The 22363-nt window shown below is 36.7% G+C and overlaps 1 protein-coding gene across 1 annotated transcript in view; it reads right to left on the minus strand.

Annotated features, from left to right (window-relative positions):
- DMGDH (dimethylglycine dehydrogenase) overlaps positions 1-22363 on the minus strand; it is a 39910-nt gene that overhangs the window by 10604 nt on the left and 6943 nt on the right. Inside the window, exons 3-14 of the mRNA XM_059874050.1 lie at positions 22041-22139; positions 20560-20724; positions 19917-20121; positions 13057-13305; positions 11731-11929; positions 8208-8377; positions 7888-8041; positions 6820-6985; positions 4249-4379; positions 2630-2847; positions 1605-1762; positions 340-399 (exon numbers count right to left, since the gene is read on the minus strand). Of these exons, the coding sequence (XP_059730033.1) occupies positions 340-399; positions 1605-1762; positions 2630-2847; positions 4249-4379; positions 6820-6985; positions 7888-8041; positions 8208-8377; positions 11731-11929; positions 13057-13305; positions 19917-20121; positions 20560-20724; positions 22041-22139 (1974 nt within the window). The remainder of the gene's footprint in view (positions 1-339; positions 400-1604; positions 1763-2629; positions 2848-4248; positions 4380-6819; positions 6986-7887; positions 8042-8207; positions 8378-11730; positions 11930-13056; positions 13306-19916; positions 20122-20559; positions 20725-22040; positions 22140-22363) is intronic.

Raw genomic sequence — 22363 nt, forward strand, 5'->3', positions numbered from 1 at the left:
GTGTATGTATATACACATATGTGTGTGTGTGTATATACACACACCATATAGTTACAAAAGTACATGACAAAAATTTCTCTCTGAAAATAAATCACAAGGAGTAATTTTTCATGCAGACAACATTTAGCATTTGCAAATTTCTGATCTAATGTATAATTTTGGTAGCAAGGAACATGGGGAAGATTTTTTTTAACAAGTTGCTACTTGTAAAGTAATTATAATGATAGTCATTGATTTACTAAATCTATTTTATTTTCCATCTAATGGCATTTTTCATGTTCAAGCACTTCAGGAATAATCTTGGACATAATAGAACATTTTGAAAATAGTAAGACATACCTTGTTTAGCTTTACAAAATACTCCAGTCCAGCTTCCAAGGGATTAGTGTCACAGTTCATCTGTTAAAAGATATAAATTCACCATCCATACGTTACGGACCATCATAGCTTTTGGATTCTATACATCCTTCCATTCACTCCTGTGCCAAACTCTTCCACACTGTGCATGCACAGCTTCTGCCTGAATATACTGCAAGCTTCCAACATGGGATTCAGGTAAGGTATCAATTAACACACCCAATATGATATATTGATGTGTAAACCACTCATCTAAGTTTCCAGGTGCAAAGTAAACACTTTTCAGTAAGAAACAGGGTTTTCCATCAAAACAGAATGGAACCTCAGAAATCTGAGTAACTGAGGTATGCACACCATTTGCAGCACAGCAGAGTGGCTTAGCCATAGAAGGAAATACAACACAGAACCGATTTCAGTCACCACCTTCCCACTAGGTATAGCAGAAATAATTTCTTAGGAAGCACTTGAAGAAAGAATGAAAATAACTAGCACAGGGCAAACCAAAAGGACCCCTAAATTCCCACAATTTCAACCTCTTGAGTTCTTTCATTTCCAAAGGAAAAACGTAAGGGGAAATGAAATTATACTGATTTACCCCAAATTCTCTAGGCCCTTTGAGTAGTTCTTTCTTATGATTGAGCAAATTCTGCAGGAACAAGGTAATGGGAGACAAATAAGTTCTAAATACATTATGAAGCAAAAAAAAATTTGCTTCTCATGACATAGTTAGGTAAATAAAACATTTTGGGTACTCGTCAGCCAAACCTTAGATTTTAAAACACTAGAGCTCAGACAAACCCTCATAATTTTGTCATACACAAGAGGAAAAGCATCTGTGAATCAAAATAAATGTTTCTTTGCCAGCAGTGCAATGGAGTGTACCAGTTAGTTTAATTTAGAAAATTACCAGTAAGAAAGCAGCTTTTCCTGCTTGAGGAAAAATTTCTTTTTATGCTAAATGGAGAAAATTGTACAAATAACAGCTGGGCTAACAATGACTAATAACTGCATAGTCATGACAAAATAAAAAATAAAATTAAAAAAACCCACCAACACAACACCTCTCACCCCAAAAAAAAACAACCCAAAAAACCCCCCAAAAAACCAAACCAACAACAAAAACCCAAAAACCCCCCCAAAAAACCAAAAACCAAAACCAAAAAAACAAACCAAAAACAGAAAAAAAACCAAACACCAAACAAACCCAAACTTCCAGAAAGAATAATAAAGAAGTAATATTTACTGACCTCTGCTCCCCAGGCTCGGAAACCCTTTTCCAGCCTCAAAGCATTTAGAGCATATGTTCCAAAGTCATCAATCCCCTCTTTTTGGCCAGCTTCCATGATTGCACTGTAAAGAGGTACAGAATCTTCTTTTCTGTGGTAGAGCTCCCAGCCCAATTCACCTGTTACACAAAGATTAATATTTTAATCAGCTCAGTTAAATGATCCTAATAAATACACTCCTGAACTTGGTCAAAAGTAAGGATTAATGCAGTTGGTGTTAATTCACACTCTAGGGTCAGTTCTAGCAAGTCTAACTCCCAGCAAGAACTACCAGGATTTGTGCCCTACATCTTAAGCAGTGGTACTATTATTCAAATTTGAACTGTTAACTGAAAACTGTGGGTAAAAAAACAATCAAAATAACTGATAAGGAAAGGTCATGTAACAAAGTCACAAGGATAAATTAAGGATATTATGAGCAGATGATGACTTGGCAAGTGAACAGCAAATGTAACTGAGTGTAAATAAGAATGAGTGTATTTAGCATATTTAGAACAACAGAAAGAAAATATGAATTGCTAGGACTTCAGCTGCTTCAGAATGCTCTCAATTCAGTCTATTATACTCAAAATTGATGAAAAATGAAAAAAAAAAGTAACTCAGAAAACCAAATACGAAGCACTACAGCATTACATTTTCAAGGCACATTACAAACACTAATATACGGTAATCCAAAACCAATTCTTGACGTTGGTTTTGCAGCAAATACCAAAGAGGTTATCAGAACTGGCCTTTTGTTCTGCAAAATAAATATTTACACTATAGGGTATTTCTAGAGAAAAAGGTCTTGGAAAACTCAGCACAGACCCTGACCATATCACATTTGAAAATCAATGTACCATGATGCCTCCCACTTACGTGTAAGATGCAGCAAACCTACTTCTCATGAATACATGAGAAGACTTAGTTTTCAACATCATTTTAGTGACATGTATTATTTTATTCATTGCCTCTTTCCTTAAGTGTGTGTTTTTTCCACTGCGTACCTGTGTAAGATATCCTGATGGCAGTAACAGCAATATTGGAAAGCTTCAGATGTTTACACTGGAGAAATTTAAATGAAGCATCACTTAGGTCTTCATTTGTCAACTTCTGGAGGACCTGTCGTGCATATGGACCTGCTACACTAAGTACTCCCATCTCATCTGTCATGTTTGCTATTTCTGCCTTGTATCCGCCTCTTGTTATTTTGTCTTCTATCCATCTGCATGTAAAACATAACACTGATGTTACACTCCCTATGAAAAACCTTGAATTTTATAAGATTTTACTAGGTGTTATTTTTTGATAGTCTTCATTTCCCCAGCACCTCCCAGTCCCCAGTCTCAAAACCAACCAAACTATGTGCTACATTAGATAGACAAATCCAGTTTTCTGGTGAGACACTGATATAGGAACACAGCGATCTGAGATACAGCCAGGAAAGAACAGCCTTTACATGAGTAGAACAGTATTTTAAGATAAGAGAAAGAAGTGATCTCCTACAATGACAACAGATTTGGGGTTGGATCCAGAATGTGTTAATAAAATGTTAACATACAGGAAGAGTAAGGAATAAACACTATGAACATAAGAATTCTCTAAATAAATTTCTGTGGCAACAGAAATGTACAAGCAGGTTTGTTGCTTCCTGCATAGAGCCTTCAAAGTATTGGCAGGAAATTCAGTTAGGATTTAATAAAAAACAACAGCTGCAAATTATCTTTCAGGAAGCTCAGACAATAAATGAAATGGGTACATTTAAAAATCTTATAGAGTACTATATTTTTAAGCAGTATGGTAAGATCTGAGGCCTGGGTAAGTACCAAACAGGACTGCAGAAAATCTGTAGATTTAAATACATTAGATCTGGCTCTGCCATTTGGTTTTTGAATGAGCCAGTGCTCCTACCCATTCCTTAGGGGCTCTTAATGGAACAGTACATTATTCTTTGCCTGTCAGGGTCGTGAATTTCAATCTTTAATGTGTTGATTCATTTTGGTTAACTGACTTGCCAGCAACCTCCAGTAAGAAGAGCACTAGAAATGTGAATTCCAATGCTTTTCTATGAGAAGTAATTTAGTAAAGTCATCCTGCAACTGCTCTCCTCTCCTCTCCCTCTCCCTCTCCCTCTCCTCTTTCTTTTCACTTTGTGAAAAGAGCCCAAAGCAGAAGACACTGCCACAGCATCAAGAAGAGTGCACTGCCTATCTGCCTGGGCCAGGTCAGTGCCTCTGGGGTCATCCCTGTTAAGAGCCAATTTTCTTTTTTGCGTAAGAGAACACACTAGAAAGGAACAGCCATGCTGCGTTACATCATGCAATGCCACAGACAAACAGGTTCAACAACAAAACAAGAACTACCTCCAATAAAGTATATTACATAACTGTTAGCAAGTTCTCCATCTTTTTACATCAGCAATAATCCAATACCCAACTGCTTATACTTCAGAATTCAAGTCAACCAAGTTTCTAAGAAACTAAAATCAATCAATAAGTAGAATTCTCGTGAATTTTGTTAAAAATTTGTTGAGTAATAATTGAGAATTTGGAACTTAGTAAAAAAATTTTTGTACTAATGTGACTGTATAGCACTATGTACTTACTGCATAAAAAAATGCACTAACCTCAGATCATGGAGTTCTGACCCTGACCCAGTTACAAGCATGAATTCTCCAGGATACAGTTGAGAGACAGTTAGCTCAGCATAAACTTTTCCTCTTGGTGTTAACATATGGCTTATATTTGTGGAACCCACCTACAGAGTAAAACTTGTGATTATTAAGAATGCAAAATAAAACCTTTGAATTCTTAAACATCATTATACATATGGTTATTTGTCTTCATTTGAAATAACAATTTTTTAATGTTTGCTCTGCTATGCCTTAACAGGAATGTAGAGATATACAGCTGGCCAATTTCAAGATTTAGAGTAGAAACTTCACTTTTTCCTTTGTAGCAAAAATGGAAATTTTTAAAATAAGTTAAATCAAGACTTTTATAAATATTTTCTAATTATGCATTACACAATGCATTCTTAAGCTACATTTTTTTTCATCTAAATAAAAAATTCTCCATGTAATTAACATGAATATTCTTTTCCAGTCCTGTGAATAAGGTTTTAGATCCCAAGAGACTAACATATGCTTTTCCCCTTACTATAAAGACAGAAATACTGAGCTGGCTTATGCTTTTGTGGCCGTGATTTATGAATGCTTTTCTATTTTTTGTAGTTGCTGACTATGAATCTATATGTCTGCACTTTTGAATCAGATTTTGTATAGAAACTCAATCTCTAGAGACAGAATTTCAAGTAACAGTTACTTAGCAGTGACCATAAAACACATGCATGTTTATACATATATCATCCTTAGAAACAGAAATGTGAATGTGCCATAGCTGTTGTCTGGCCTGGTTCCAGAGGCAGAATTTAATCTCTCTGCTTTAATCATTCTGCTTTCACTGAAACTTGTCAATAACCCAGTCAGCAGCCAGACTCCACACAATAAACCAAGCAAAGAAAAATATATTTCAGATATTAAGATTATTTTTCAGGCTTTATTACATCAATTAATTCTGCCATAGTTATAGTTAAGTTATAGTTTTTGGCATATTACAGGCATACAGTTGAATTTTCAGGACCTGATTGCAATACAAATATATCTCTGGTAACTCCACTGAATTATTTTATGATGGAGACAAGCATGAATGGGGCTAAAAATCAGGCAGCTTAAATAACAACAGCTGTGAATGCTGGATTTTGAAGTGGACTCATAAACTGTACCTTCTGCTTTGCCACCTACTTTCCCTTAGCATTGCTGATTAAACTCTGTAAAAAGCACTTGGTTTGTTCTCACAATTTCCTGTTTAATCTTCATTTCCCTTTACCACATATTCACATATTCAGCAAGTATTACCCATGCCCAGTGATAACTCAGTTACTCTGCCTCTGCCCCAAACTAGACCGAAGACAAAGATTCAATTCAAATTGTTATCACAAAGTTAATACAGTAAAAAATATGACTAGATGGAAATTCAAGTTCTTTTTTCTCCTAGTATTTAAACCTTGTGCCTTCCCACTGAGTTGACTTTACCCTCTCAGAAGAGCTTATCTATCTTCAAAACTATAGTCTCAGCACACGTGCTGTTTCCCTGTGTTTTCTCCCTTTGGTGTCTGAAGTAACAAAAACTGACACCTACTGCAAATACTTAGTGAAATTCTGTGCTGAAATGACCAACCCAAGTCATCCTGCAATTGCAGGGTCAATTCAGAAAGCAGCAATCTGCTTGCTGGAGGTGTATCTCTAAAGTTAGACACTACATGAGAGTGTTTGACAAAGTAGGAAATAAAAAGGACTCAAGATCAAAACCTGAAGACCAAGAATAAGAAATCTGGGGTAGTTTGTCACAGTATGCCATTTTTGAGCACAGGATCATACTCTGAGGATCTATGAACAGCCATATTTGAGAAGAAATGATACATGTGAGGTGAAGTGGAATCTCCTGAGTATTTGCAACCCTGCCTACACCAGGCAGCCAGGTGTGAAGCAGAGTCAGTATAAATAGAAGAACACAATGGGTTTCATTTGGAAAAAAAAGACAAAGCTTCTCCCTTGGGAACTCATTCAGCTGTGGTCAGGCAAGAGCCCCTTCCACTGTTCTGGTCTGCTGCTCAAGCTACCACCTTAAAGCACAAATTTAGGCAGGCAGCTGCCAAGCTGTTCTACTGTAAAAAAATTCCAGGTAGGATTCACTTGCATTTTTTAGAAAAAGATTTGAAACACAGGAGGCTGTCTGAGGACATAAGGAAATATTTTTTTACTATAAAGTAGCTAAGCATAGGAGCTAGTTGCCCAGTTAACTCAAAAGCCATCTGAACATACTCCTAGGCAACGAGCTTCAGGTGATTCTTGTCCAACAGGAGGATGGACACGATGATATCCAGAGGTCCCTTCCAACCTCATCCATTCTGACTCAATGATCTCTGCCAAAAGGTACTTCTGCGTGGGGCTAATCTAGTATAAACTTCATTTGTGTGCTTTTATCTGAGAGCAATACATCTGACACAGAAACTTCTCCAAAGGATCTGTGTATTTGGTATCCAAGAAATATTATTATAATATTATAGTTCATTTTCCATATCTGAAACAGAGCTTGACTAAGTTGTACATTACAACAGTTATCACTGTCCCATTTACCTTCGGAACAACATTTGCAAATAGATGATCAAGCAGTTTAACAGAATCTGTGCCTTTTACTTTAAACTTGCCAAATGGTGACAGGTCAATCACACCAACTTTTTCCATAACCTGTTTGTACTCACGACCCACAGGGTCAAACCAATTTGTGCGCCGAAAACTGGGTCTGAAACAGAGCAGTTAAACAATAAAACACAATTTAGAAATTTTGTGCTCTTTGCAGCAAAATGTAGTCTTCAGTTTTTTCAGTTTAATAATCATCCAAAAAAGATAGTTGTAGGTAGCTTTCCTAGTTGTAGGTAGCTTACCCAATATTTTCCTTAGTCTAACACAGTTTAATAATTAAAATCCTTTAACAACACAGAAAGATATGGGTTGATATTATATCAACCACTCTGTATAATAAACTGTGAACTGTTCAAATGTTAGAATAAGTAGTAGTCTGTCATGAGTAAATTTACAGCATACTTTGTTGATGAATCATTTATTTAAGTTTGAGGTGTCAAAGGTGTTTACTTCTGAACAGCAAAGTGTTTCTCTTTACTCCTTTATGAGTCTCATTTAGATAGAGTCCAATATCCCACATAAAATATTTATTTGCTGGAGACTACCTGATGCAGGCAGGTAACTATGTAAGCAGGAATAGAGAAGGGGAGGGAAAAAGCAAAGAAGATTGGGCTTCCCCTCTCCAGACACTTACACAGAGAGGAATGAGATTTTTCATGAAAATATTATACTGTGCTGCTGATCAAATACTAAGAGATTGAGAAAAACACACATTGATAATGAACAAGTTGTTTTCCAAGCTCTTGCTTGAGCTAGGTTGCTTTCTGGTATCTCAAACCTAGAACAGATACAAGATACCTTGATGTGCTTTTTGAAATACTTTCATTATCAGAATAAAATGTATTCTAAACTATGGAAAAAGCAAGAATGGCAAAAGCAATCTAATAGATACCTGTTGCTGAAATGAATGATAAATGCATGCTTCTCATTAAATTTAAATTGATTGTCTCTTGCTATCATGACAAATTTTAGGGGAAGAAAAAAAATTAATATTTCATTTACTTGTATCCAGTCTCATCTCCAGGTTTGTAGAACCAATGAGGTTGCTCCCATCCTGCATGGAATCCCATTGAACATTTTGACTTTAACAAATCATAAAGCCCACTGGTTCTCTGTGTTGGTCTCCCAGCAAATCTTTCTTCTTTAGGGTAACCAACTAGAGGGAGGAAGAAAACCAACAAACCAAAAGTCATCAAAAACTATAGCATACTAAGATCATGATCCAAGATAGAAAATACATCTATAAGCCAAGAAATCTAGATGGAGGCTTTGCTGGAATCCATCTTCAGGACATAAATGTATTTTAAAAAATATCTTCTTACCAATGTTATTAAAGCCATAAGATTCTCTTGCTTTGGCTGCTGTGTATTCTGTGGTGGTCCACTTTCCATAGCGGTTTGGATCTACTTCTATCAGGTCAAATGGAGGTTCCCCCTCAAGGATCCAGTCACTGAGGAACTTTCCCATGCCACCGGCATGTATAATGCCATACCTTAAAACAAGGAAAAATAGTCCTGCAGCGCCAAGTATTTCACATTTTGCCTTTTAAAATCAGTACTAACATAGACTACTAACACGAACCCCAAAGTATTTTGAATTTTTCCCTCTTTTTTAAGAATTTGTTCTGTTTTGTTGTCTTTTCAGAAATTAAATTCTATTTTAATGGATATTTCTACAGCTCCACTATCAGCAGCAGAATATCATTGGTAATGTACAGCAGTTGCAATTTAATGGCAAATAATCATTAACGTCAAATAATTTAAAATTTTTTTATACCACCATGTCTTCAAAATAATTGCCTTCTGTCTGGAATATGTGAAAATCTTTGTTGTTTGTGAAGTGCTCCAATGAGCACAACAGAAAAATCCTTGACTAAACAGTAAGTCTGTCCCAAATCAAGTTTAGATTAATGTGCAGCAAACCATAGACACTCCTGCAGAATAATGAAGCTAAAATCAACTTAAATTGCTAGTCATCAACTTTGCAATCTGAATTCTATGTCTTCAGTTAAAAAAGGCAAGGACTTCACCAAGAAGAAAAAAAAGAAGTAATCATTTCATCCTAATGCATATGCACAAGAAGAATGAATGCATAATAGCAATGATATGAATTTGATATAGTATCTTATCCGTTATTTACTTATTTATCTAACTAAAATAGAAACATCAAAAAACAGAGTACATTAAATAATTTTGCCAACTACTATCAGTACAGTGCAGTTCAGCACAAATCTTCAGACTCAGCAGAAACTTCTATCACTGCAGTAGATGCAGGAAGGATGAGTGCTTGTAAACTTCCACCACATAAGAGTTAGCTGGTGCTGGTGCTAATTCAATTAAGCACCTCTTAGTCATTCATGGGTACAAGCGTTGCTACCATGAAAGCTTATGATGCCTTCAAGTACAGCTCCAGATGAAATCTTGGGCAGTTTAAGTCTGCCTGTGCCATTCGCTGCTCTCCTTTGCTTTTGCAGCCAAAAGCAAAGGAGAGCAGCGAAGAGATTGTGAGCGGTGACAGACCCAACACGATGTGTAAGAACTGTGTCTCTCAGGCTGTTGTTTGAGTCCACACTGGCAATGAAGACTTTCAGCTTCAGCCGAAGACTGCTGAGCTGATGTCAGGGTAAGCCCAGGAGCAAGACAGTGCAGACGAGGTACAGGTACAGGTACAGCCCTGCAAATGGACCGAGAGGGCTCCTCATTTTGCAGTTTTGCAGCCCTGACTGTGCACCCTGTTGATTTTAGTGCTCTTAGTTGGGTCTACATTATCACAGATTTTATATTACATAGGATGCCCAAATCCCTCTTTATCTCAGATAACAGGGAGCTGATTGTGTAAATGCAATGACCACAATTCTGCTGCACAAGAATTAAATATGTATTTCAGGGATAGGATATTACAAGTAGCTATGAAGAGTGACACAGTGTAGGAATCTCAGCCTTCTTATGATTCAGACAAAATTTCCTTCATGAACATGAACCATTTTTCTCCAGTTTTTCATCTCTCCTTCCAATCCCTTACAGATTAACTCCCCTTGTACCTGTCACATTCTGGTGTCTTACTTATGAGGTGTTGTGTCTCACCCACTTTCAAGTCATTCCATTCCTATTCCTAAGAAATCTGAGTCTCTGCATACTGTGGTACCTTTTCTAGTGTTTTTGTCCCAAGTTATGGAATGGTTTCACTGCTTTGAATTAAATTTTTCCGAATAAAATCCTTAAACTACTCTCGTTAATATTTTCAAAACTTTAAGTAACTAAAAATGGGAAGCATTGAGCAACCTTAATAATAAATAGTGCTACAAGCTCTGCTAACCATACTTAACTTCTTTGCATGTTAAAATGCCTAGCAAGCTGCTAATTTTAGATAATAAAATTCCTCTAATCTAAAAGCACTAAGTCCTCTGTCACAATGTCCCTGCTAGTTGACTGCAAGATAAGGATTTGCTAATGCACACAAAAAATTACAACACTGGTAGAACCACTGCAGTGACCCAGAAGCGTAGAACAGAGAGTCAAAAGTCCCTGAAAAGCAGACAAAGTAATCCAATGACAGCCACATAACTGCAACCTGTGTCTAAACAATACGAGATTACTCAAACTCCTGAAATAAACTGTTTAAAGAAAATTAAACATGTAACACTAATCTTCAATTTTTTACATATGGAATTTGATTCTGCTCCGATTGACACCAACAAAGGAAAACATGCTCCAAAGTCTGGCCACAGAGTAATGAACTTAAACAGTTCATTTTGGTGAACAAGGTCTAGGCAAACCGCTTTTGTAACTATAAGTTCTGCAAATGTTACTGAAAGATAACATTATTTTTTTTTAAATCCAAGCAGCAAAGGTGAATACCTTTCACAATGAATCATTGCAAAATTACCAAGCTCTTTTATTTTGAGAGCCTCAGAAAGCACGTTAGTGATACTGCCTTATCTTACGATCGGAGGGTTTGTTTGGTTTGGAATGAAAGAAACCTGGAAAAAGCTGAGCTGGATTTTGAACAGTAAATTAGGCAATTGGAAAAGCAATGTAAACAGAATGTGTTCAGTAAAGTCTGCTTGGAATTGTATTAAGTTCATTCTATCCATCTTGAATCAATGGTCAAACTAAGCCAACTAAAGAGATGTTGGTGTTTTAACACTTGCTCCAGTGCAGCCATAATAAATAGGATGTAAATCACATTCAAGAAAAACACCATAACGGATGGGAGAATGACAACAGTAAACCATATATTTCTATTGTTGCACTGCCCTCTTTATTTGTTTTCCTCCAATACCCAGCAATGTAATTTTTCAGCTCCACTTTCAACAGTCAGAAACACTGGATTTGTATCCCTGGAGCAGTCAGTCACACGCTGCACTGGAATGTCTTTATTTAATACGCCTTCAGTTCTTCCCACAGAACTGTATACTGCACATTCATTTTTGTCCAACTTCAGTGAAACCAGTTTTACATATAACAAACAACTGTAAAATACAGTGTAATTCAAAGCAAGAAATATAATTAACTGGAAAGTATACTTTTAAACCCAGTATTTTTGTGACTTTAAGTTGCTGCACAGACAGTACAAAGTACTACAATTTTTTATTGCTTCATAAAGTGTCACAGGTATTGGCCTCCAGATTAAAAGGAGGAAACCAAAAATTACTGAGTGTAATGAAAAAAGAGAGAAGGATGATCTTACATTATACAGGTTATGGTTATTAAGATTACTTACAATTACATCTTAACACAAAATATGAGCAAAACAACTTCCAAGCCCATAAAAATGCACAAAGCTTGAGCTGACTACTATTTTCACAATATGACAGACAAAAATTGTCACAAAGAACTTACTCACCCGAAACCAATAGCTACCCAGTAATTTCTGACACCCTGATGTGGTCCCACCATTGGAAGAATGTCTGGGGAATAGGTGATAGGACCTGCAATTGTGTTTACGATGTCTGCTTTTCTCAAAACGGGGACCATTTCCATGGCAGCCTCAATATGCTCCATTATTCTGTCTAAATCAGACTCAAAAAGTTCTTTTCCAAATCCTGCACAAGTAATTGACTCTTATTAAATATACTTATTTACAAAGAGAACACATACATTTTCAATACAGTGAGAGTATCTATATATAAATATAGCTATCTCTACAATAGAGCTCTCTATATCAATAGAGCTATCTATCTGTAGATAAAAGTTTTATGAGAATAATCAGTGCATATGTTCAAGCCTTTGCCATCCTACATAGGAAAAATGGCATGCATAAAAACCTAGTTACCTGCAGGACCAAGTTTATTTGTCACTGCAATTATACTATCCTTTATACATATTTGTTTAACCCTAAGGTCATGCAAATTCAACAATGAAGTAGAAAGGAAGTGAAGACACACAGAAAACTTCTTCTACATTAATAAGACCCACTTATTTTTCTCAATATGCCAATAATTTGAGGAAGAGAAAAAAGATACTTCCTGTATCTGCTTATGATTTCCATGAAATCATACAAATTTCTGGGCATGTTTCAGCCCTCAGTCTGGACTCTAAGCATGGCTGAACACCATTATGTAGAGGCACTTGATGCTACTGGAGACAGTAAGTTCTGGAAGCTGTGACAGGGCTATCCAAACTGAACCATGTTACCTTCCCTTCCTTAGGAAATGCTGTGTTTTTTAAAACAGCAATACTAATAACTTTGTATAACTTTCTGTCTGGAAGTGAATGGAAAGCTGGAACCTAGATATAACAGCATTTTGTCTAAGACATTCCTTTGCTGTTCCTATTTGACAATCACATTATCTCTGGGGTATCAATAAATATCCAGGGCCCCTGTCAGCATGCAGGAGAGAATTGTAACTTAGAAACATTTCTATTCAGGCAAAAAGGGCTAGATAGTGCAGATTTGGTGACTGCCTCTAATTTAAACATCTAAGAACCTCCTCAGGAAGTAGGGTAAGACTACATTGTAGTAGGCTTTTCTTATGTTACATTTGTATTTCTGTTATCTTTTATCGTTAGAGTTACAACTATTCTTTGAAAAAAGTTTTTGCATTACAATCATGCATTGCAAATATTTTGTATTTTCTGTCACATAAGGCAGTATGACAGCCTGGGATTTATGCACATTAAAATGTGTGCTAGTGCTTATTATGTTTAAAGATTTAATGTTCTTAATCACCTGGCGGGACTCCATTTGTTACCCATGACTCCTGGAGCTTCATTTTCTCCTCACTTTCGTATGGACCAAACAAAAGACCATCCCTTTCTTGCCTTAGATAATATGATCCTTCTAAGTCACGAATCACAGGCAATTCTGTTTTAAGGGCTTTCACTTCAGGGATAGTTGATGTTACAACATACTGATGATGTACAGGTATTAGAGGGTGTTGCAGGCCAATCATCTTGCCTACATCACGGGCCCAGAAGCCTAGAGAAGAAAAAAACCAAAACCAAAAAAGAAATATTCAAACATTCATTTCAGTGAATGAAAAATGACAGTAAAATATCTGCAGTACACATTGTGCTTTTATGTGTGACAGGTTTTTTCCCCAAACTTCTCATTTTCACTTTATTTTTTGTATTATTTAGCCTATTTTTTCCTTCCATAATTCCATGTCCTTTTTTCCTAATTATACTAATATATATTATTATAGTATGCACATATCAAAATATAACTAGTAAATTATAAATTAGACTTCTAAAAGTTCAGAAATGAATTTAATTAACAGCTCCAGAAACCCCATGGCTTATTTCAGGAAAGTAGGTCTGCAGTGTACTCCTAGCAAAGTTAGAGACACTTAAAATCCAGAATAAATTAACTCACATTAGAAGTGTCAACCAAGACCCTTACTATCAACCAAACAAGCTAATATGCTTTACCAATACACTAGTTAAATCCTAACATCCCAACAGACTAAGGCAGTACTTTTCAGGCAACTGACCTTCAGGAACTGGAGTTTCTCTCCTCTTTCACATGCATCATGTGACTCACATTAATTATGTTTCTCACACAGCAATCAATGCACAATGATGATTGTATTGGTGAACAGTCAAGTGTGCTTTCCCACAGCCATCAAATTAGAAGTTCTGATACAGACTCTGGCCAGAAAATGCAAGCAACCATTTCCCTGCCTCTGAAGCTGGCTCAAGATCCTCCATGCATATCATGAGAGAGAATCAGAGAAGACCTAATTCTCCTGTGTTAAGGTTAAGTTGGTAAGGCACACTCACTTAGTGAGGTATCTGTGTCAGAATGAAGGAGTAGAAACCACTTAGCTGCCAAACACTGGTTTGGGCTCTGCATCATGGCTCTCACATCTACTGCGAGGCAGGAACAGAACAGATTTGGGAACCAGACAGGTACAACTGACTGGAACAGCAGCTGTTCTCTGCTGTTTTGAAAATCCCTCAGCCTCACTCTCCTGACTTTTATATCAAGGACCAGAGGTCTCAACAGTGGGAATGAAAGGGGAAAATCCAATTAAATAAGAGTTTCAGGGGAGTTTGGGAGTGAGGGTTGGAGGAAGACAAAATGAAAAACAATGAAGAGGTAGCAGGGCCTTCCAAATAAAAGGCTGTGTGCCATATGGCACCAAGTGAAAGAAGGCAAGTCAGTCTGGTTCCTGTGTAACGAGCTGACTACAAATGGCTTAACACAAAATATCTCCAGCAAGATTTTCTACCTAACGCAGCTGTCCCTTCTCCGAGGACATACACTTCATGCAGCCCAGCTTTATGTGCAAATTTTCTTCCTTTTTGCTGTTTACTTGTCTTAACCAAATTCTCCTACCTCTCTCTTCAATTCCATACTCTCCAAGACCTGGTCAAAATTTCTCAGTGCCCCAAGGACACCAAAAGGCATAAATGAGCTTGAATAGCTTCACCTGGGACATCCACCCATACCCATGGGCACAGGAGTCCCATTCCAGGTCAGCTCAGGTCCTTCAGAACCTGTCTGAGCTGGTTTGATTGTGTGCCTGTTTACAGCTCTGTCACAACCATGCCTGTGCCTGGCCATGGAACACATTGATCCAGACCCTGATCCGTGGACTACTTCTCAGCTTGACCTCAGCTCAGTCTCAACTCTGCAGTCCTGTTTATCAATTGGTGGGCATCATTTGACCTCGGTTACCGTCACCAGGCCTGTTCCTGACCCGTGATCACATTCCTGGCTTAGCCCCAGCCTGGCTTCATCACTATGGATCTGTCTGTGCCCCATCTCCACAAGTCCATCTGGAGCTGAGCCCAGCTGCAGGTCCTGGGCCTCCCCTGCTCAGTCCCCTGTGCCCTGCTGGACAGAACCCTTGCTGGCTCGGCCAGCCTTGCTTGGCTCCTCCTGTGGGGAGCAGCCGGCTCATGCCGCTTGCTGACATTAACTGGGAATACATCCTCTCACCTCCGGCATGGCTCGAAGCCAGGACAGTTAGGAAAGCTGAATTGGGCCGGGCTGGCCTTGTGCCATTCCTCCATGCCGGGATGGCTGTCAGTCTCCCATTTAATATTACAAACCAGCCACAGGGCCTAACACCCACTGTATTTAAAAAATGTGAAGTTTCCAAGGAAAACATTTTCTGTGGTGATTCACTTAACAATTACTGACAGCCAGCCAAGGCGAAGCAGCAGAGGAAATCCAGCATCACCTTCAAGAGTCTGTTCAGCTAAAAGCCCTTGCCCAGTAAATGCTAGAAACTTGCACCTGTTGCTGTTGTCGTATGTAAGGCTTTTGCTTCTAAATGGCATCTCAGCATTTGGAGGAGACTCGTTGCCAGAACACTTGTTATGTCAGTTAAATTGGTTGAGGGATGATTGTGCCATAATCATTTAGAGTGAGTGATCCAAAACATCCTTTAAGGCTAATGAAACATTACTTATGTTCTCCTATACAGAAGACAATGAAAAAAATTTAATAAATCTGCATTTCTGGCACATATGCAAGGGTTTCCTTTGTTACACAGGACATATGCAAATGCAGACTTAAGTGGCAGCTAACAATCATTAGGGAGCTTCTTTTGATTTGAGCATTTCCATGTCACCTACAAATAAAACTATTTTAAGGTAAGGTAAGCTAATGATCCACAGAAGACAGAAAAAGTTAAAGCAGCAGAAAATTAGGTCTTTGAAACAGCTCTGTTTCTTTCTTAATATTAAGAAAATTTTTAGCAAGTAGATTTTGAGAGTCACATTACACACAGAGCTAATTTTAAAGTGGTTTTAAGTAAGAGACAAATGGTTTAGGTTTGTTTAAAATAAAATTTACGGTACTGTACTTCAAAAAAAGTCACACTTATGATAAGTACTTTTTTAATTGCTTAAAATAACAAAAGGTGACGTTTACTAAAAGAAAAATACTACGGTTTCTTTATATAAGGTTTTTGAACAAAAAAAAAGATGGCAAAAAGAAGAATATATTCTCTGAAACAAAATTCTAATTGGAAGCAGATGTCAAGTCATATCACACATAGTAGAGATAAATGAAGGCATACATTATATCTCTAGGACATTTGTGAAGATTAAATTGTAGGCTCTGCAAACATCTGATGCTGAAATATTTAGTGGTAGTATTACTTAACATATCTGCTGAAGTATGTCATCTGATCACTTCTTGGTTTTGAAAAAGGAAATCTTCTACCACTATATATAAATGCTTATATATATATAGTGTGTACATGTCAGAAAATACATGCTTATATACACACACCCACACCGTATATAGATACAAAATTCACTATTTTTGGAGAACTTCAATCAAACATTCCAAAAATAGGCTGAAAATAACTTCAGCAGGCTCAGTATGGTTGCTTCATGTCAGGGATTATTTATTAGGCATCTGCTTTCCTCTAAAATGGAAATCTCACATAAGGAATAGCTAAAGGTTGGTTGGAACTAGTTTGTTCCAGTTCTGCAGCAGATGTCAGTTGCAGGGTGAGGCGGGGAGGGAGAGAGGGAATGTAAAGAGCCTTCTGATGTATTTTTCTTTGCAACATGAGCCTAAAATTATACGAGTCATGATCTGTAGTGGAATGAGGCAAGGCTGAGAGAAAGAATTAATGTTATCTGAGAAAACATTTATAAGAGATATGTGTTATACAGTATTGATTTTACATCATTAGCCAGAATGTTAAGCAATATGTGTTTCAAATATTCATTTTGGCTGAACACTTAACTACACAGGAGAATTAAGTAAATATATTGTTGATTTAATTTAAAATTAAAAACTTTTAATTGTTGATTTAATTTAAAATTAAAAACTTCTAAAAACTTTTTTTAAATTTAAAAACTTTTTAAATAATAAAAAAGATTTATGAAAAGCTCACAAGAGTGCATTCTAATATTAGCAAATAAGCTCTGGAAAGCATTTACCAGAAAGCCCTGCCTAATATCAACTTGATATATTAGCCAAAGAACGACAACTCACTAAAAAATGTAAGAAAATTACTACATCTGTGATACTTCATCCATATGATGCAGAGCGAATAGGTGGGAATAATGAGTGTCTGGAAGTTTGTGGCCTAAATAAGTCTGATTGCCAAGAGAGCTGCCTTTCCATTTCATAATCTTAGATCTGTTCCAGACCAATATATCCGCACTGTGTAACAAATGACATAAGGATCTTATTTGTAAGAGAGCTTGTGATTTTGTAACTGAATGCTGTTCCATAGTTCATGCCTGAAAGATATGAACTGTCAGTCCAAAGGCAATCAAATATTGACACCTCTCATTTTCCAAGTGCTTGACTTTGTGATTTACATAAAATTTTTTATGCTTCTTTAGTATGCTTCTAAAAAGCATACTAAACTCTTCTAGTCCTCTTTCCCTCCAAAATTCGTTATGTGGCACTCATAAGCCAGCTTAGAGCTTCAGAGTCTTGTTATTTTAGGGAGGCATATAGCAATAGCAGGTGATCACCTATGTGTGGAAGGCATATGTAAGAAAGTGCCCTTTTCCATGGGTTTTGTCATAGGTCTTTACCAAAAGCTTGGAATGATTTAACACAAGACAGGGTTGTCTATATCCCAGAATTTGAAAGAAAGTCCTCTAAAGCACATCCCCTGAGAGTCCAGCTGTTTGATCCCACTCTCTCTAAATTTCTCTCTCTTTTTTTTCTGCTATCTCAAACTTTACTTTTACTCCATTCCTTACATCCTTCTTCAGCTATTTTGTCACCATGTGCTCGTCAGTCTCCCTCGTTTGTCAAGTTCTGTCCCAGCAGCCTTCTCTTCCTTCCAATCCACTCCCATCTACCCTTCCCTTTCTATTACATATTACACCAGTCGTTCATGCTTAAACAGGTCAGTTTTCCACTCAGTTTCACTTACAACCATTCCTTGAGTATCCTTACTAATCATTTCATCTGGAAAGCTCCTAGCTTCAGTTTCCTTAATGAAACAAATCAGATACCTTCCCACTACCTCTCTGGTGCCATCCCTACTGCTGCCAATCACTCCTGGTTTGTGCTTCCTTATTCAGTAAGTCCTGTATCATCTAACTGTTCCACTTGCTGCCAGCGCTCCTAAACACTTCCAGAAATCTTTCCAAGGCATTTTCCTCTCCCAGCCTACTCCCCTTCCAGTTCAATTCCTTCATAATTCCAATTGTCACCTATGGTATTTTACCCACCAACAAGAATAGTCTCTGTCTCACTTAACTTCTTCATTTTATCTGTCTCACACTAGAAAAAGGTGCTTTAATTTTTTTTTTCTGTTCTACTGCAAATATAGAGAAAGGAATTATAAGGGTGTATTCTTCTCTCAGTTCACTTGTCCCATCTGAGTAAGAAAGTCAACTTGGTGTATCACAGCCTCCAACTGAAGACTGATGGTTCACTGCAATGGGAGGTATGCAGGACTAGTGCCCTAAAAATGCAGATATAATCCAGTTTGAGACAGAGTCAGCAAAACTTTAATCTATATGGTAAATATTCAACATGTTTTGAAACAACAGAAAGCACAAAATCTTCTACTAGGAAGCAGAAAGCATGCTTCACATAAGACCTTTCACCAATAATATATTTTTCTATACTTGTATAAAGCAGTGTAATAATAAGTGAATAAATTTAGATTGAATACAGGTTTTTAGACTTATTAACTTGCTTAGGAAAATAAACACAAATCCAAATTACACCCGCCCAAAAGTTCTTTGAAGCAGAAACATCAGTTTGGCCTCTTTTACACAATGAAGAATAACATTAGTATGTGTAAATACAAGCTCCCTTGAGTTAGGCAATTTTTATGACATACAAAAAATGCGCTGTTAAACCAGGCTTGTGTTTAAAATGTGACTAAAAGGACAACAAAAAAATCTTCCATTTCAAGGATATGTGGATGGAGTTAAATCTTGGAGAAAGATCATAGAAACAGACAAGGTCAAATTCTCAGTCTCTTCAAAGAAACAGTGAAAATATTTCCATTTCATATATAGTTTCCATCTGCCCTCCTAGGTATGTTTCATCAGGTTTTAGAGACATGGGCAGTTCACCTATTGGGCACTGGTACAGGCTCCCCAGGGAAGCAGCCACAGCACCAGCCTGACAGAGTTCAAGAAGTGATTGATCAATGCTCTCAGGAAAATGGTGTGACTCTTTGGGATGTTGCTTTGCAGGGCCAGGAGATGGAGTCCATGATCCTTGTGGGTCTTTTCCAACTCAGGATATTCTATGAGTCTGTGACTCTAGACCTGGACTCTCTCCTCCACAATTTATTGTAGACTAGTAAAGACGTATTTTGCTACTAAAATCTAACAGGGCAGTCTGATTACTAACTGCAGGAGACAAATTGTGGCAAATATTCTTAACGTCTATTCAAGGGCAATTAATATAAGAGCTAAACTTTCACCATAGTAGAGCTACATACTAGAGCTCTATACTAAATGTATAAGAGCTACATTTTCACCATAAAGAAATATGTATAAACCACAAACCAAGTGAATGTTCAAAACCATATATATTCCTTATACATCTAACCCACACAATTCAGTGCAGGTGCTTTGTGATAGCTAGTATGTAAATCTGAAAAGCACTCAAATGCTTATAATAAATCCTACCTGCAGTATTCACAATTCTCTTTGCTTGGATTATTCCAAGTGGAGTTTCAACTTCCCACGTCCCGTCTGATCGGGAGTTCAGATTAGTCACTTGCACAGGATAATTTAATTGAGCACCATATTTTCTGGCTCCCGCAGCCAAGGCCATAGTTAGAGAATAAGGATCAATATGACCATCTCCAGGGTTATACAGGCCAGCTAAAACCTAAATGGAGGTAAAATCCCCCAAATGAAAGAAAGTACAATTTATCAAAATTAGATAGTTTTTTTTATAAAGCTAGCTTCTTACTTGAATATAGTAAACTTTAGGAAGTCAAAGAAATTTTCAAAATATATAATAATTTTACCCAACCTAACAATGGCCTATGACAGTTAAATTCCTCAGATCTCCCATACAATCAAAGGCTGCAATTCTTTAATATCATAATATTATAGACACGGTAATTAATAGTACGTACTCTGACATACAGTATGCATAAAATTCACAAATTCTGATTTTAGGCTATGATACATCTCTTTTCCATTGAAAAACAAGAATCTGCTGCACAATTTGTATAAAGAAAGGAGACTGTACAGGTATATTTCTGATTGACCAATATTTAATTGCAATGGAAGTTATATTTCATAAAACTGGCTTTTTTACCTTTTCCATGTTCAATAAGGGAAATAGCTCTTGCACTTTCTCAGGCGTGATTAAATATTGCTCTGTTGGGTGCCAACCAGCACGAGCCATTTGGTATTTGAATTCATCCACTCTAGTAGGGGTTGAAGCAATTCTGATACTGCCAGGCTGATGAAACCCCACAGGCTAAAACAAAGAGAAACAGCAAATTACTGAAAGAACCTTTCCTGATTGCCATATATATTTTTTTTTTCTATGCTAAGGAGAGTCTACAGGAATTTTTCCACTAACATCATTAAGAAAAATGCAAGTAAGCTAAGGGGCCTTGAAGGAAGAGGCCTTGGATAAAGACTCCTAGAAAAAAAAAATTTTCAAGAAGTTACCAAATTAGCTTCATAACTTAATGCATACTATCTTCAAAACAGTTGAAAGAAGTGTTTATTGAATGCCATGATACATTCATTTTTACTAACAACTAATAAATACTTGATATATGCACTCACTTTCAAAACTAGAATCAGATACTTTTCAAAAGTAAATATATATGATATATTTTATTTTAAAAGCTGTCATTTGCATGACTTCCTATTGAATGTATTTAACTAAGCACCTGTATAAACACAATGAAAAAACACTCGCTGGTTTTGTCTTTTTAATAATTTAAACATCCTTACAGAGCTGGACACTGACTGCTTACTCTTCTTCACATTTTCTATGTTATCTCACAGGACAATGATAAGGCTGAATAAGTCTTTCACTGGAACTCACAATGATAACCTGATGTGGCAGCTTATCTATTTGAGTAGCAGAAAGAAGAAAAATGCATTTTATGACAAATACGAAAAATATATGTCTCATATATATATATATATATGACAAATATTAAAAATATATTAAATGTGTAGACCAGTAAAATGAGGTTCATTTAATTTCTGCTGCTGTCCAAAGCAAGTAAACACAAGTTTAGTAAATGATATCTACGAGGCTGAGAGATGCCAAATGAAAAAGATTTCCTGTGTTTCTCCACATATCCATTCCTTAAGTCACTAAATAAAAACACTGAAAGGGACGGGAAGAATTGCAGCAATCTTCTCAAGTACAGACACATCATATCATATGAATTTTTAAGCAGGCATATTTAAAGCAGGAATGTACCATAAACAATCTGCTCATTCCAGATTCCTTATACTATTTTATCTGCTTTATCAAGTCAAAGTCGCAGACTCTCTGTTGTGTCTCGAGATGTTTTATGAGCACCATTTTCCTAAACTGTAGAGGGATCTGGGAAACCATCTACAAAATGTAGTGACTGGGCATGAAGAAAAATGTATTTCAGTAAAAAGGTATATATTCCTACTTCACACCGTTTTCAACTACACTTTTTTGTAAGACTATTGCTACAATTGGTATTGCTCTGAATTAACACTTCAAAGGTTAATTGTAATAATAATAATAATAATAATAATAATAATAATAATAATAATAATAATAATAATTAATACCTGTCCTGTCTCTTCTTCCAGCTTTTCATAGAGTTTGATGCTGTAAGCGTGGATTTTCTTCAGGTTTATTCCAGGATGAAAATAAGTAGTTAAACCAGCCTCAGATAAGAAATAGGAACAACATAGATTAGAAATGCAGTGTTCTTGCCTTCCTTCCAGCTGTCATTTAAAAAAGAACTGCCAAGATACTGTAAAGAAAAACAACACATGGATAGAGCCAACTGCTACAAAAATAAAAATAAAGTCTTTTCTGTACTTGAGCCATTTGTGTTTTCTGCACAGGTGTTTTCCCATCTGTCTTTTCTCACCAAGTCTGCCAACCC

The sequence above is a fragment of the Haemorhous mexicanus genome, chromosome Z (assembly GCF_027477595.1).
Source record: "Haemorhous mexicanus isolate bHaeMex1 chromosome Z, bHaeMex1.pri, whole genome shotgun sequence".
NCBI lineage: Eukaryota > Metazoa > Chordata > Aves > Passeriformes > Fringillidae > Haemorhous > Haemorhous mexicanus.